The sequence below is a fragment of the Heloderma suspectum genome, chromosome 1 (assembly GCF_057233095.1).
Source record: "Heloderma suspectum isolate Gila_16-S chromosome 1, 16-S_ref, whole genome shotgun sequence".
In the NCBI taxonomy this organism is placed as follows: Eukaryota; Metazoa; Chordata; class Lepidosauria; order Squamata; family Helodermatidae; genus Heloderma; species Heloderma suspectum.
The window spans coordinates 155965271-155983109 of NC_139458.1; the positions used below are offsets into that span (position 1 = coordinate 155965271).

Here is a 17839-nt window from a genome sequence, read left to right on the forward strand (position 1 = left end):
CTTTCCTCATACAACTTAGTCTCTAGTCCTCTGATCATCTTTGTTGCCCATCTCTGAATTCATTCTAGTTTATCTGAATCCTTCTTAAAGTGTGGTGTTTAGAACTAGTCATAGTATTCAAGATGAGGACTGTCAAGAGCAGAACAGAGTGGAACTACTTCTTCCCATGATTTAGAAGCTACACTTCTCTTGATGCAACCTAAAATTGCATTTGCCTTCTTTGCAGCAACATCACACTGCTGACTCATATTCAGCTTGCGACTGACTACAACTCAAAGATCCTTTTCACATATACTATTGTTAGGCCAGGTATCCCCCATCTTATACACGTGAATTTGATTTCTCTTTCCTAAATGAAGAACTTTGCAACTGTCTCTGCTGAATTTCATTCTGCTATTTTTGCCCCGTTTTCTAACCTATCAAGAACATTTTGAATTTTGTTTTTGTCTTCTACGGTATTAGCTATCCACTCAATTTTGTATCATCTGCAAATCTGATAAGCATTTCCCACACCTCTTCCTCCTAAATAAAAATGTTGAAGAGTACAGGGCCCAGGACCAAACCCTGCGGTCAATACTTCCCTCCAGTCTGATGAGGAACCACTGACAAGCACTCTTTGAGTACAGTTCTCCAGCCAGCTGTGTATCTACCTAGGAATGGTGCCATCCTGCCCACACTTAACTAGCTTGCTAATCAGAATATCACGAGGCACTTTGTTAAATGCCTTCCTGAAGTCAAGATATATTACATCTGCAGGATTTCCACAATCTACTAAGGAAGTTACCTGCTCAAAAAATGAAATCAGATTAATCTGGCAGGACCTTTTCTTGACAAATCCATGCTGGCTTCCAATGATCAATGCATTAGTGTCAAGGTGCCTACATATCTAGCACTTTATAATCTGCTCTAGAATCTTCCCAGGTATTGATGTCAGACTGACTTCTATAATTCCCCAGATCTTCCTTTTTGCCCTTTCTGAAGATTGGGACAATATTTACCCTCCTCCAATCCTCCAGTACTTCACCCATTCTCTGGGATTTTTCAAAGATAATAAATAGAAGTTCCAAGAGTCCATATGCTAGCTCCTTAAATACCATAGGATGCAATTCATCTGGACCTGGTGACTTGAACTCATTCAAGGCGCTTAGATATTCCCTGAACATCTCTCTACCTTAAGCTGCACTGCTACCCCTTCAGCCTGTTTGTCACACATGCCAGATGGGGCACAGATCTTCTTTTAGGAGAAAACTGAACCAAAATAGGAGCAGTTCTGCCTTTTCTTTGTCACCAGTTGTTGTTGTTGTTCAGTCATTATGTCATGTCCGACTCTTCGTGACCCCATGGACCATAGCACGCCAGGCCTTCCTGTCCTCTGCGCTCTCCCGGAGTGTGCTCAAGTTCATTTGTCACCAGTAAGCATTTTTAAACTTTTGCTGAGCAGCTGGTCTAACATTACTTTTGTCCTCCTTTTACTTTGAACATATCTGAAGAAGCCCTCTTTGTTATTCTTACCATCCCTCATCAACCTCAGCTCATTCTGAGCTTTAACCTTCCAGACACCATCTCTGCAATTCTGGGCTATCTGCCTGTACACTTCCTTAGCGACCTGTCCCTACTTCCACCTCCTATATGTGTCATTTTTGATTTTCAGATCTTTGCTAAGCTTTTTGTGTAGCCACATTGGCTTCTTCTGTTGTCTTCCATTTTCCTCCTCACTGAGATTAGTATCTCCTTTTTCAGGAACCCCCATCTCTCCCATTCTGTTAGGATTTCCTGTCATGGAATCCTACTAATCATTGCTCCGTGTTTATTAAAATCAGCTTTTCTGAAGCCCAAGGTACACTTCTGACTCAGCTTTCATTGTCCATAAAACTAAGAACTTGAGCATTACATGGTCACTTTCCCTCAAAGTTCCTGCTATTTTCATCTCATCAACTAACTCTTCTCTGCTGCTGGTCAAAATCAAGTCAAGGATGGCTGATCCCCTGGTTCCTTCCTTTACCCTCTAAAGGAGACAACTGTCAGCAAGGCAAGTCAGGAATTTCCTGGACAGGCTATGCTTGGCAGAGTTAATATTATAGTATAGTATGCTATTCTATACTATATTAATATAGGAGCGGTATTAAATAAACACATTAAAATATTTAACTATAGAGAATCCCCACATGCCAGCCAGTATATCCACAGCAGAGCATTCTTAAACTCAAACACAATGCCACAACCAGAGAGCAGGAACTAAACACATGCAGAACTCAAAAATTGTGAAGTCCTACACAAGCAGCATTCAATAACATAGTTAAACACATATATAGAAGACATTCTAAAAAAAAAAACCACTGTGAATTTTACAGAAGTATACTCTCCCCCTCCCAACAAACACTCATACACACAATAGACAACAAACAGGCACACACAAGCACCCTGTCAAGCACACATCAACAAGAAACAAACACACAGATGCGTACATGCACACACAAAGACAGCCACTGAGCAAAAAAACAGGCTGACATACAGTCAGGGCCAGAAATATTGGAACAAGGATAACTGTTTTGGCAGTTGGCCTCTGTACACCACCACATTGAAGTTGAAAGGAAACACACCCAGATGGGAGTGAAGTCAGGACTTTCAGCTGTAATTCAAGGGGTTTGACAAAAGTGGGGCACTAACCATTCAGGAAGGACAGCCAGTGGCATACACACACTCCCATCGCTGGTGGCTCAGAAGTAATAGAACAAACCAACATCATTTCAAACTTAAGGATCACCTTTAATACCTGGATGAAAATCCTTTGCAGTCAATGACTGCCTGAAGTCTGGAACCCATGGACATGACCCAGTGCTGAGTTTCCTTCCTCAAGGTGCTTTGCCAGGCCTTTACTGCAGCTGCCTTCAGCTGCTGCTTGTTTGTGAGTCTTTCTGCCTTCAGTCTTGTCTTCAGGAAGTGAAAAGCATGCTCTATTGGGTTGAGATCAGGTGACTGACTTGGCCAGTGAAGAACATCCCACTTCTTTGCCTGGAGAAACTCTTGGGTAGCTTTTGCTGTATGTTTTGGGTCATTATCCATCTGCAATATGAAGCGACATCCTATCAGTTTGGCAACATTTGGCTGAATCTGAGCAGAAAGTATAGCCCTACACACTTCAGAATTCATCCTGCTGCTTTTATCAGCAGTCAGGTCATCAAGAAACACCAGTGACCCGGTTCCATTGGCAGTCATACATGCCCATGCCATAACACTGCCTCCATCATGTTTGACAGATGATGTGGTATGCTTTGGATCATGAGCTGTTGCTTTCCTTCTCCATACTTTTGTCTTTCCATCATTCTGGTACAAGTTAAACTTGGTTTCATCAGTCCAAAGAATCTTCTTCTAGAACTGGGCAGGCTTTTTGGGGGGGTTGCAGGCAAAGGCTAATCTGGACTGTCTGTTCTTGAGCGTTACCAGTGGTTTCCACCTTGTTGTGAAGCCTCTTTAACATTCTTAAAGCCGTCTCTTGACTGTAGATGTTGACAATGACATGCCTACCTCCTCAAGAGCATTCTGGACCTGGCTAGATGTTGTGAAAGGGATCCTCTTCACCATGAGCAGAATTCTGCGGTCATCCACTTGAGTTGTCTTCCATGGTCTGCCAGGCCTTTTGCTGTTGCTGAGCTTGCCAGTTAATTCCTTCTTTTTCAGGATGTTCCAAACTGTTGTGTTGGCCACTCCCACTGTTTTTGCTATCTCTCTGATGGTTTTATTTTGTTTCCTCAGCCTAATGATGGCCTCCTTCACTCGCATGGACACCTCTTTGGACCTCATGTTGGGAGTTCCAGTGAACAGATACCAAATGCAAATGTAACACTCAGAACCACCTCCAGGCCTTTTATCTGCTTGATTGGTCATGGGGCACCCAGGAAACAGGCCACACCTGGCCATGCAGCTGCTTGTCAGCCATTCGTTCCATTACTTATGAGCCATCAACAATGGGTGTGTGTGTATGCCACTGGCATACTTCCTGAATGGTTATTACCCCACTTTTGTCAAACTCCTTGAATTACAGCTGAAAGTCCTGACTTTGCTCCCATCTGGGTATGTTTCCTTTCGACTTCAATGTGGTAGTGTACAGAGGCCAACTGCCAAAACAGTTATCCTTGTTCCAATATTTCTGGCCCTGACTGTACATGGGCTCAAGCTGACAGCAGACACTTAACATATGGACAGATTTAAGCAGGCACATTGGGCTTGGAACTATGTTGAAAGGGGGCCAGAGGGAGCCTGAAATCTGCACAGCAATCATATAGTAGGACTCTCCAAACAAGCAGTTCCAATACTGGCTGCCAGTCTCACTTGCAATGAGCTAGGAGGAGGAGCAGCCTACATTACCCTACTTCATGGAAGGGCCAGCTTTGCTCTGATCTGCATCTTTTTAGAACACATGTGTGTTGTCCTCTCCAGAGTCCACAAAACTAAAGTCATTATTGCTATCAAGGAAGAGCCTAAGGACATCTGAGAGGCAAAGGCAAAATAAAACTAGTTGCAAAATGTTCAGATTGTAATTGAGCCCCATAGAAGAGGGCATTGCCCCCAATGAAGTTAACACCATTCTAGAACATGGGTGAGATGACTTCACTTTTGCATGTTTGTCATTGTTGTTGGTGTTGTAACTAGCATTCTGTGGTTTGTTGATGCAGCTTACATATGCAAAGTAAGATGGCATAACCAGGATCTCTTCTCAGTTGAGGCATAAATAATTTGTGATCCCTGCGTGTACAATTCTTGCTTAAGAACGTATGTGCCCTTCTGGATCAGATCAAAGCTCATGTAGTCCAGCATTCTTTGCAAGAACTCCAGCAACCAGAAGTTGCTAGGTGATCCACCAGAAACTCACCAGGGGCTCCTTCACACTGAGCTTTTATCCTGTGATTGAGACTGCTCCTTCACGGAAGTTTGCAGGCTCTTTACATGAGGCAGTGATCATTCAAGGCGTCTCTTGCACTAAATGCCCTTTGTTCCGTTTTTAAATAGATTGCAGATAATGAGTTATCAAATTATCCCATTGGGTTCTGCTTCAGTTTCCTCCGTGAAAAGAGGAAAAGTGGCAAGAAGAGGAGCGAGATCAATAAAAGATAATGGAAGACTCAGATACAGGGAGAAGGAGGGGGAAGGGGTTGGGGAAAAGGAAGCATGTGAAAAATGGAGTCATGTTCCTGCATTTAAAACGGAAGCAGAAAGCCCCATTTTAAATGCAGGATTTTAGGCTGGTGTAGAGATCAACAGGTGGACAAGAGTCTATTATAATGATAGTGACTAACAATGGATTCTTCCCACTAGTAAATAACATCACCTCCTACTGCACCCCTAGAAATAAAATCTAGAGATGCAAGGGTTGAACCTGGACTTCCTGCATACAAAGTATGAGCACTACCACTGAGCTATCATCCACCTTTTAAAAAGCACCTGTATGTTAGTGATGTGGCTTGGGACAATGTAAATTGGCAAACAAACAAACAAACCCAGAATAATTCTTCATTAGTTCTACTAATTCTTAACACAGAAGCACTTATGGATGTTCACATTCAATTACACCTGAATGTGGTCCCTTAAGGTTCCATTTTCCTCTCTTTTTCTAAACATATATAGACATAGTCATGGGATGAACTTATGAATATCTTTTAGGGTGCAATCCTATTGGGATTCCTAACACGGAGGCTGATGGGCATCCTATGCAGAGCAGGAGGAGCACGGAGCACGGAGGTTATCTTAGTTAGCCCTAAAGTGCAAAATGTTTTGGGGCCTATGTGTCTCTTAAGCATTATCAAGGGAGGAAAGGGAAAATGTACACGACTAAGACTTGCTGCACCTAATTCCTGATCACCTAAACTGTTGGAAGATAAGGAATAGCAGAAAATATTTATTTAAAAAGGTTAGAAACAGGTATGGTTAGTTTAATATTCTCTCGTTGTCCTCTTCCTTTTCAGCAATTCCCCCACCCCTACATATAAAAATTGACCAATAATCTTTAGAGAGCAGTTTTCACAGATGATGTATAAATGTTCTAACAATACATTGCATTTTTAAAGTAATACTAAAGATAATTATCCCACACTTACCCATGTTTTAAATTAAATGCAAGTATGATATTGAGGTAGACTATTTCCTTCCCCATTTTTAGTGACAAGAAACCAATTTGGGGAAGCACCATGGCTCAATGATAGAACACATGCTTTGTATGCAGGTTGAAAAAGAACAGACTGACCTTGTATAAGGCAGCTTCCTATACTCCTAATGTGTCCATGGCAGCTGTATGAACCTGTGTGCATTGCACAATTCAGAATTTTGGCATCAGATAAAGAACTAAATTACACATTATACAAAATTCAATTAAACTTCCTCTGACTTAAAAAAAAAGAAAGAAAAGCAGCTGCTGGAGATTACAAGAAGCAGTACAGAAAGGGCAAGTAGGCAGGGAATGCGTATCCCTTTCCCTGCCAGCTGTTTTTCCTTTCAAAACCTTCTCTCCTGAGCTGTTTTCCCTTACAGAAAAGATATAGATCACCAATTCTTTTTCCCTATAGGGAGAAACATTTTGCGGGAACAAAGATTCAGCAAGGAAAAGATTAATTACCCTTCTCTTCCTCTTCTCTGCTTCTGAAAACAGCTTCCAGTGGCTGTTTTTAAAAAAATATTATTTAAAAAGAGAACCACTGAGGGAAGTTACACAGAACCCCATGTAGCATGTATTTTGTATAGCAGGCTCTGGAATTAGTTTTCTTTCTTTATTCAAGCAAGTGTGAAATTCTCAGTAGTTCCAAATTCCCAATGATGCCTGCCCTGTCACAAATAGATGATCAGTCTCATTATCTTTTGTGTTCTGCCTCTTTCATTGCCATCTGCTTTTCCATACAGAAGTCTTCCTTTCTTCTCCAATCTTATACTTTATCATCAAAAAGCATATATTCTAATAAATTATGCAAATTAAACTAAATCATGCATCTTAAAAAATAATCTGTATAGTTTATCTGAGTGAGTCTTAAGTGTTTTTAGAAGTGACACTAAGGGTACATTTTAGCCAATCCTGCACTGCTTCTGAATGTTGCAAACTCATCGGAAGAGAAGTATTTCTATGTCAAAATATGCTGCCGAGTGCCATTATTTGGTAGAAAGGCAGGGTATAAATCAAACAAATAAATAAATAATACACTCTGGTCATATCATTCAATGTAGAGGTGCAGCATGTGGAAAATACATGGGACATCATTTGTGAAAATGGACATGTTGCTATTTTGTTGGAATGCAATGCATCTCTTTCTTTATGTGAAACATACTCAATACTGAATGCTTAAACTGGAAGCAGCAATACTGAAGAACGACAGCAGAAAGCAGTCCACTAAAAGAGAAGAAAGCATGGCTTGGAGAAAACACAGGAATCAAATGTAAGCCAAAGTGCAAACCCAAAGACTAAGATGCAAATATTCTAAGAGTACTAGGGCATTTGTGCATGCAAGTCCCCTGTAAAAACAATAGCCTGTTATGTTTTGGTTTCTCAAGGTTTACATACATACACACAAAGTACTAAACATTAGTAATTTAACAAATATGAAAACTCTCACCAAGCAACACTCCACTTATTTGCAAGCTCTACTTTTCTGAAAAGAAGCTGAAAATTGGCATCTAGAAGCCCAAAAGGACCATATTTCTAAATATATACGGAGGTAATGAAAGGCCATGCACCAAAATGCCAAAAAACCATTAAAGCCAAGCCTGTTTATGCAATGTAGTTTTCCAGAAGTAGAGTTTTAAAAGAAACAAAAATAAAGTAACTATTTTGCTTTAACTTTGGGACTCTTTTCTTCTGTCTTTTGCTAAAGCTCCCTCTCTCACCAATCATCTGTATATAATTTTTTAAAAACAAGGTGCAAATGCCTAAGGGTTAGGCATTTTGGCCATCATAGTTCTGGGAGTATTTCTATTTATCACTTACACAACAGTAAATATATTTTCTATAAAGCTTTGCTCACATCAGTTATCAGTAATTTGGAAGAGGGTGGGGTAAAAGAAATAAGCAAAGCTAAATCATGCACCTACATTCTTTTATATATTAAAATAAAGGCTACATAATTACCCAGTATTTGGCCATGTTTGGGGAATAGCTTTTTAAGCACACCAGTAAAGATAGTCAAGGCACTATACTCACCGGTATGAATCTTCTCATGTCTCTGTAGCAGGTACTTCTGTATGAAACGCATCTCGCACTGACTGCACTGAAATGGTTTTTCACCTTAAACAATATAATTCCACATCTGTAAGTTAAAAGCTACAAACATTTGTTTCTAACAAATTCTGTTGAGAAATAAAATAGTTGACTACTGGAATCCAGCATTTGAGTGAATTCCAAAATATTTTAGTATTAAAAACCTGCCTAAACTATCTGGGCAAAAAACCTGACTATTACTCCTGTGAGCCTATAACGCTAACAGAGAAGTATAACTCATGAAGACAATCAGGTTGCACACTAGAATCTGATGTATTATAAAAGCTGAACTTAAACTTCTCTTTCAGTTATCCAAACAAGAGATCCTTCATTGGCCAAACGAATCCAGAGTCTATCTCCAAACAAGACAAAACTAGAAATTGGACCACTTCTCAACACATTATATCTTTGTACATAAAGCAACTCAGTAAATCTCAAATTAATAGGAAGAACATGAATTCTTTTCTGGTATTTTTTGACACGTTGGTGCATAGAATGCCTAAGCTTAGATGCCATGTTTCCTGCACTTTGGAATCTAAATTACACATTATTTTCCATTATTCAGTGCATTATAAGATTCAGCAATTCTTTAGGTGATAGAAAACACAATTTAAATTCAAGCAGTACCTGTATGAATGAAGACATGCCTTTGTAAATGGTAGTTGGTTCTAAAGGCAGCATTGCAATGTTCACAAATGTGAGATTTGGTAGTTTTCAGACCAAGTGATCCATCCTCATTTATTGTAAGGATCTATTTTTAAAAGGGCAAAATTTAGTCCCATGTTATTTTCTGAAGAACTGTTTTAGATGCAAATGGATACATAATACAGAAAATCAAGCACTTTTATATAAAGCCACAGCGCAAGAGAGATTATAAACATTCATAAATCTCAACTATTTCTTTAGCTGACATAATTGAACCTTTTCTTTTCAAGATTTGTGATATAGATGAACATATAATACATCCAGTCAAGCACTAAAATACTTATCCTCTAAGAAATGTAAGCGCTGAGAGATTTTATTATATTCACCAGTATATAAATGCCACAAATAAAAAAATAAAAACAAAATAAATCAGAACACTGCTGATGTTGCTATAACATACTATCTGCTAAAATGATAGCACTATAAGGGAACAATTCTATGGCCGCTAGTCAGCAGCTAGACGGCCATAGGATATCTGGCTTTCTGGGAACTGACCTCAGAGCCCTGTGCTCTGTGCTCGCAAGAGGAGCGTGGAGCAGCCAAAATGGGGCATTCCCAGGGGGTGTTCCAGGGCAGGGAGGGCGGAAATGCCTGTATGACACATCCAATGTTTTGTACAGCAGCATCCTCGCCCACACAGCCCTCCCGTGGCTAATCAGCCACAATTGGCTGTCAAGCTGAAAATGCAGGGCAGGAGAAGCACAGAGGGAATAATCCCCTCCGTGCTTCTCCTGCCCTGCATTGGATAGGCGATCGCCTCTGAGTTCAGAGGTGGCCGCTTATCTGCATAGTATTCTGCCCTAAAGGAACTATAAATTACTTTCCCACTATGTGGTTATATCCTGAGCAGAATCTAATTCTACTCATCTGGGCTTAGGAAAGGGCAGACAGAAACACAAACTATACAGATGTTCATGCTTTTTCTATTTCATTATTCAATACCTGAAATACATCTAGCAACTGTGGTTTTTCTTTTGGCGTTTGTTTGCTTTTTTGGTACAAGCATATTGGTGACAAGAGTGTATTTTGGCAATTTGACTTGGATGGGTTGATAAAATGATAAATGTGTACTTTATCTCTTCTGTCTCAGTAGACCGAGTTAAAAATTGTAAGCTGTTTCTGTCTTAATGACATGTTACAATGTATGACACTGTTTTAATAGATGTTTTACATGTTAAGGCTGTTTTAATGTTCTGAATTTTGATAACATTGTTTTGTACAATCATGCATCTAAACTGAGACCAGTAAATAAATAGCTACTTTAGGTGCACCCACAGGCTTTCAGACATTTTTTTAATTGCAGACCCATCAGAAACTGTCTTTGTTCCCTCAGTTTTAAAAACAGTTTGCCATGTGGCACAGAGAACTGTTTTTAAAAAAAAAACCCCACAAGCCTAAAGCCCCCTTGGGTACACAAAACTTAAGCAGTTCTTTCGAGTATGTCCTAAGTGCATGGAAACCCTTTTGAGGTTGTCCCTGCAAATTTTATCTAGCTGTTCATGGAACAAAACATATTTGCCTTCAAATCAAGGAGAGTCAGACATAGCAACACAGAACGTGTTCTGACAGATCCTGATCGTTCTGGGATGCTTGGCGATTGACAGAAGCGACATTCACCATCACATACTTTCAGCAGCAGAAAAAATGCAAGTACATAATTAATTATGCTTCCTTGTGAAAAAAAAACCCTAGTCTTTCTTGAAATTCAGCTATGAACTTGACTTCTACCTTACTTCCAAAATAGCTAATAGAGGCACATTCAAAAGCTTTACAAAATGGATCCTCCTACATACTTCCTTTCCAAAGTGGAATGGCTTGGATCCAACAGTGTCTTTCCACCAAAAAAACAAAACCTGCTGGTGGAAGAGATTTCCCCTCCCACCTTCAGCCCTCCAAATCTGTTCCAGGGAGTAGGGAGACCCTCCCGAGCAAATCTGGGGAGCTACGGGGATGAGGAGAGGATGGGGAAGTCTGCTCACTCAACGCTGAATTTAAGCCTATATAATTTACATGCTCCAGTTAGGTGAAATTATAATCTTCAAAAGTAATACTAGAAAATGCCTGTTCAGTACCCACCCTGCTCTCAAACTCTCTTGTCAAGTTTAACAGCTCTTTCTATACAGTACTAGGAAGGTTTGAAAGACAACCTTTAAAACAAAACAAAGAGGAAAGAAGGTTCTCTTGTTATTCTCAAGCCATGAATGAGACAACTATTCAAAAATAACTTCTAATTAGTGATGCATACCATTAGTGAAGACTTCAGGAATTATAAATTAAACAGGAGCAATACTAATAACATAGGCAAAATTTGCAACAATGATTGTTTTGAACTCAGTACACAAGCACAAAACTGACATTCCTAAGCTAAAACCTCATTAAAACTTGCTCCTTAGGTGACATTTCACAGCAGAAACCAATGCAGACAAACAAAATTGAGTCTGGATGTCCAAACTGTGTAACAGGAAAGCTGAATTTAAAAATGGAAGTGTTTTATGCTGCAAAATTCATGCACTGGGAACTTTTGCTGCATGTCATGAGAGGAAACTCATGCCCAACAGTCTCCCTGCCTGAGCTGACTGAGGTGGTCTCGAGCGTGATGTCGAGGGCCCCAAAGCTTATGATCTTGCAGGACTTTAATATTCATGCTGAGGCTACTTTGTCAGGAGTAGCTCAAGATTTCATGACCACCATGTAAACCATAGGCCTGTCTCAAATAATAGCTTGCCCAACACATGTGGGAGGACACACTTTGGACCTGGTTTTCTGGGCTGGATTGGGAGAAAATGATCTGTGGGTGGGGGAGCCAGTGGTGACTCCTTTGGCAAGGACAGATCATTATCTGATCAGTTTTGACCTTCAGGCCACCTGTAACCTCCGCAGAGGTGGGGGATCAAATTTGATGGTCTGCCCCTGGAGACTGATGAATCCGGATGGATTTTTGAGGTCTCTTGGGAATTTTCCTGCAGGCTTAGCCAGTGGTCCTGCCGAGGTCCTGGTCACCACGGAGAATGAGGAAATGACCTGGGCTATTGATATGATTGCTCCCAAATGTCCTCAACCTAGTTGCAGAACTGTGTCAGCTCCTTGGTATTCTGAGGAGCTGAGGGCGATGAAACGACTGTGTTGACAATCAGAGCGCAAATGGCAGAAGACTCGGAATGAATACGATCAAACACAGGTAAGAATCCATTTGCAATCTTATTCTGTGACGGTGATGGCAGTGAAGAAGTACTACTTCTCTGCCACCATTGCATCTGCTCAGTGTTGTCCAGCGGAGCTCCTTCATGTGGTTAAGGAGCTCCTTCATGTGGAACACAAGAACTCAAACCCTCAAAGGCCCGCTGTAAACAATTTGCCAGACACTTTGCAGATAAAATCACTCATATCCGTACTGACTTGGATGACATTGTTTTGACAGAGTCTGATATGGACGGGGCTGGTGCACCATCTAGTCATGTTATGGATACCTTTTGGCTTGTGCAACCTGAGGATGTGGACAAACTGCTTGGAGGACTGAGGCCTACTACTTGCCCTTTAGATCCTGGCTTGTGAAATCTGCCAGAGCTGGGCTGGATATCTGGACCTCGGAGTGGTAAATGCTTCCTTGAGGGACAGCAAGGTCCTCACAGCTTTGAAAGAAGCTGTGGTGAGGCCCTTGTTGAGGAAACCAAATTTAGATCCCATGGTTCCAGATAATTACCGCCCTGTGTCAAATTTGCCATTCTTGGGCAAGGTGCTGGAGCGTGTGGTAGCCTCACAACTCCAAGTTTTGGATGAAACTGATTAATATTTAGATCCATTCCAATCAGGTTTCAGGCCTGGTTATGGGACGGAAACAGTCTTGGTCGCCCTGGTTGATGACTTACACCAGGGAATGGATGGGGGGGAGTGCTAACCTATTGGTTTTCCTGGACTTCTCAGCGGCTTTCAATACCATCAACCATGGTATCCTTCTTGATCGTTTATCTGGATTGGGCTTGGGAGGCACAGTTTTAAAGTGGTTCCGGTCCTTTCTGGAGGAGCAGTCTCAGAAGGGGACTTCTGTTCCACCCCATGGCCATTAGCCTGTAGGGTGCCGCAAGGTTCTATCTTATCCCCCATGCTTTTTAACATCTACATGAAACCACTGGGGGAAGTCATCAAGAGGTTTGGGCTGAAATGTCATCAGTATGTGGCAGATACTCAGCTTTACATCTCATTTCCATCTGCACATCCCAGGAAGGCTGTGGAACTCTGGAACCAGTGTCTGGAGGCTGTTTTGGGATGGATGAGGGTGAACAAGCTGAAACTTAATCCAGACAAGACGGAGGTACTGTGGGTTGGGAAACCAACTACTTCTGATGGAGGTTTACAACTGATCTTAGATGGGGTTGCACTCCCCCTGAAAGATCAAGTGCGCAGTTTGGGACTCCTCCTGGACTCTGAGCTAACTGGGGAAGCCCAGGTGGCTGCGGTGTCCAGGAGTGCTTTTTACCAGCTTAGGCTAGTGCGCCAACTGCGGCCCTATCTGGAGAGGAGGGACCTTGCCTCAGTTATCCATGCACTAGTCACGTCCAGGCTGGACTACAGTAATGCGCTATATGTGGGGCTGCCTTTGAAGACGGTTCAGAAACTCCAGCTTGTGCAGAATGCGGCCGCCCAAGTATTGGTGGGGGTGAGGTGATTCGATCATATAATGCCTATACTGCGCCAGCTGCGCTGGTTACCGGTGCATTTGTGAGCCCAATTCAAAGTGCTGGTTTTGACCTTTAAAGCCTTAAATGGTTTGGGGCCAAGTTACTTGAAGGACCATTTACACCCATATCAGCCTGCCTGCACTTTAAGATCAGAAAGAGAGGCCCTTTTCATTTTCCCACCCATGAGAGCAGTCAGCATGTGAGAGGGCCTTCTCTGCAGTGGCCCCACATCTTTGGAACGACCTGCTATTTGAGGTCCACCATGCTCCGTCATAAGAAGGCCTTGAAAACATATTATTTTACCTTGGCCTTCAATTGATATGACTGCTACTGTTGCTGCTGTTAACATCATTGTTGGTTTTCATCATCGGCTTTTATCGTTTTTATGTTTTATCACTTTTAATATTTTAACTGTTTTTATGTATTTTATTGTTGTAAGCCAGCTTGGGAGGGCTTCTGCCCTGAAAGGCGGCCAAGAAATATTTTAAATAAATTAATTAAATAAATAATGTGCAACCTTGGAAACTGAGTTACATTGTGAAACAATCACTTGATTTCAGGTGTATGCAATAAGTAATTTTAGCATTAATGCATTGGCTGATTAAAAATAAATTTGTTGTAAAAATCACTATGTTATTTAAATAATCCCAATATTGGAGCTCCTACAAAAGCTATGTTATTATTAATCTAAACAGTCTTAGTCATTTTTAAGTGGTCCTTAAAAACTACACACTAGTCAAAAAATAATATTTGGAGAAGGAGCTGCCTGGGGAGGCAGATGTTAAAATATGCAAATATTCATGCTGTGAAAATAAGTTCAAAGAAATGTATTTGCTTTGGAATTACAGTTAGGTGACTGAATTTACAAAAACCATTATTTCCAGTTGGTAAATCACAAGGATGTCTTCAAGGTTCAAATTAACTGTCTTACCTTTGCTGGTGAACGCTGTTTCCTTTTCTTCTTTTTTTGCATATCTAAACCCTCTCGTATTAGCTTTTTGTCCCTTTTCTGCTGTTCTGCTACATCAGTAAAGGTAATTTCTTGTTTCACGCTGATCTAAGAAACCAAGTACAACATATTAATTCCATGGAAGAGACATTGACCTGGTTCGCAAGTAATGACAACTCAGAGAGCCAGTGTGGTGTAGTGGCAAGAGTGTTGGACTACGAGCTGGGAGATCCGGGTTCTAGTCCCCACTCGGCCATGGAAGCTCACTGGGTGACTTTGGGCCAGTCACACACTCTCAGCCCAACCCACCTCACAGGGTTGTTGTTGTGAGGATAAAATGGAGAGAAGGAGGATAATGTAAGCCGCCTTGGGTTCCTTGCAAGAGGAAAAAAGGCGGGGTATAAATGCAATAAATAAATAAATTGTTGAATGCTGGGTTGTCGTTATGTGTGAACTTGGAACTATGGATTAACTATGGGTTGTTAACCACGAACAACCCAGGAAGAGAACCCATGCTTTGTTGTTGGGTTGTGAACTCTGAGTTGTTTTAACTAGGGGTTGTCATTATGTGCAAACCCCGAACCACGGTTATTCATCAGATGTTTTTCTCAGGATACAGAGGCAGCAGGCAAGGTTGGTAAAAACAACAACCCCAAAACAGCACTCTGCATGCCACTACTAAAGCGCTGCAAAGACATCTGAAATACAGAGAGCAAGTGGGCAAAGGAGGAGGGAATCAAAGAACCCATGAACTGGAAAAAAACCTGCTCTGGATAAAGCAACAACCCATAACCTGGGTTGTTAAGTATGAACCAGGTCAATCTGACAAGCTTTTAAAACAATGGCAATACATTTGGAGTTACTTTATACCCTTTTTGTTCTATTGTTAGGGGGTAATACCTTCAAATACAGATTCTCTTATTACTAGACTATATGCGACATATAATTAAACATTTAAAGTATAATTTTCAGACAAAACATACATAATTTCTCATTAACAGCCCCTATAATAATTTCAAACCCATCTTAAGTTCCAAAGTTTCCCTGCTCCAAATCAGAACAGAAGTTATTGCCAATAAAGCAAACTGTTACCATAATAATTTAAACCCTATTTGAAGTGCCAGCTGATGTGACTTTTCATGCTGAAAGAAGAGACTGGGTTGGGGTCTGATTTTGACTGCCAAAGGGATATGAGGATAAGGAGTACCCAGCCTTTCCCTACCCCAGGTTTTTTTTTTCCTGGAGCTCCTCTACTTAAGCACCTTTGTCCCAGAAAAGTTCACTGGGACTCTGCTGAGAACAAAAGTTTTTGGATAGAGAAGCTGTGAGGAAGTGAGCCACGAGCGTGCCCTCTTTCTGATAAAAATCAGACATCTACCTAACCTCCTTGTTTTGTGCGATTGGGGCTGTTCCATGTTTAAATACACACAGCTGCTACTGTGTCTAGTTTCTCCCCTAGGTTTATCAGCTTGAACTTCAATGATGCCCCTGCTGTAAGATGCCTTGAGTCCTTTTTTCCAAAAAGTGTCTGATAAATTTATTAAATGAATGCAGATTCTGATACAGAATCTGACCCAAGAAAATGATGTAAACAGAATTGCCAATTCTCAAGTCTTAAAACTCATCCATTACAGTGAGAATTTAGTATCTTATTCTACTGTTACTACTCTAAAAATACTTCATTCTGTCAGGGTCTGGGATATTTTCCAGAATGTGAAGGTATTTAAGTGAAATTTGTTTGCTTGACTGTTGTTTTTTTAAAACGTTTCTCAACCTGCTGAAATCAAAAGTGTCTGTACTTAAGCAGCATGCTTTAGCTTTGGCCCTAAAACCAAGGGAGCATTTGTTTACTGTAAAATGGTTATGAAATCCTATTATTTTGCCTTACTATTATATCTTCAATAGAAATATTTAATATGATATAAAAGCAATATAAAAATTGGAAACTCTAAAAATTGTTCTAACCTAAGGCAATATTAATTCGAACTGTGGTGCTGGAGAAGACTCTTACAAGTCCCCTGGACTGCAAGGAGGTCAAATCAGTCAATCCTAAAGGAAATCAACCCTGAGTGCTCATTGGAAGGACAGATCCTGAAGCTGAAGCTCAAATATTTTGGCCACCTAATGCGAAGAGAAAACTCTGGAAAAGACCCTGATGCTGGGAAAGACTGAAGGCAAAAGGAGAAGGGGACGGCAGAGGATGAGATGGCTAAATAGCATCACCGATGCAATGAATATGAACTTGAGCACACTCCGGGAGATAGCGCAGGACAGGAAGGCCTGGCGTGCTATGGTCCATGGGGTCACGAAGAGTCAGACACGACTGAACGACTGAACAACAACAACAAAGGCAATATTAAACACTATTTTTGTAGTTGTAAACCTTTCATTGTTGTTCTGATTACAAAATGATGCATATATTTCAGTTTTAATTGAAATGTAGGGTTTTTTGGCAGCCATTTTGGATAATTACATTTCCATTTTCTAAGCATCAAAGTCACAGAAGGCTGGTTTATACACCAAACCATATGTCATTTACAGCACAAGCCTATTCATGTCTACTCAGAAGTATGTCCCACCAAGTTAAATTGAACTTACTCCCAAATAATGTACATAGGATTGCAGTCTTAATGCTCTACAACACATTTGGTTTCATAATATGTTTTGTTAAGATTTTGTGTTGTTGCCCAAAATAAATTTCAATTGCCTGCTATTTTGTAATTTTTCAGCTTAGGCTTCTAAAAACCTTTGGGATAAATGTTATGCCTAATATTAGTGTGCCCTCAAAATTGGTTAAGCAGTGTGTGGCTCCAAGAAAAAGTTTATGGTAAGGAGTTGGTATCAGCCATCTTGGCTACCACCCTTGTTTTTAGGGTCAAGGCTAAAGTGTATCAGATGCAGACAGATCTGGATTTAGCAGGTCGAGAAACAAAACAAAAACACTCAAACTAATGAATTCCCAACAAGACTTGGGAAATATCCCTGCCTAATTTTCTGAATTCATGTCACTGTCTTACAACAAAATATTGTCAATGTAAACAGCTGCAATCTAAGAAGCCATTCCTCACACCTACAGAGTTAACTGTGAACACTACTTTTAAATTTATATATTAATACCAATAATAAATTATATTAGAAGTGCAGCAACCTCAACAACACGCTATTTCTTTTAATATAGCAGCAGCAACATTTTAAAGCATTTATCATACAGTCAACGTGCAAAATGAATGCAGCCATTTAAAATCAAATGAGAAATGTCTATATAAGACATGCCTT

At 40.6% G+C, this 17839-nt stretch overlaps 1 protein-coding gene across 2 annotated transcripts in view; it reads right to left on the minus strand.

The window, feature by feature from the left end:
* ZNF148 (zinc finger protein 148) overlaps positions 1-17839 on the minus strand; it is a 47176-nt gene that overhangs the window by 11895 nt on the left and 17442 nt on the right. The window contains exons 3-5 of one of the 2 annotated variants that reach the window (XM_084807626.1): positions 14546-14671; positions 8861-8984; positions 8177-8260 (exon numbers count right to left, since the gene is read on the minus strand). In XM_084807626.1, coding sequence (XP_084663752.1) covers positions 8177-8260; positions 8861-8984; positions 14546-14671 — 334 coding nt within the window. The remainder of the gene's footprint in view (positions 1-8176; positions 8261-8860; positions 8985-14545; positions 14672-17839) is intronic. The other variant, XM_084807634.1, reaches the window with a different exon arrangement.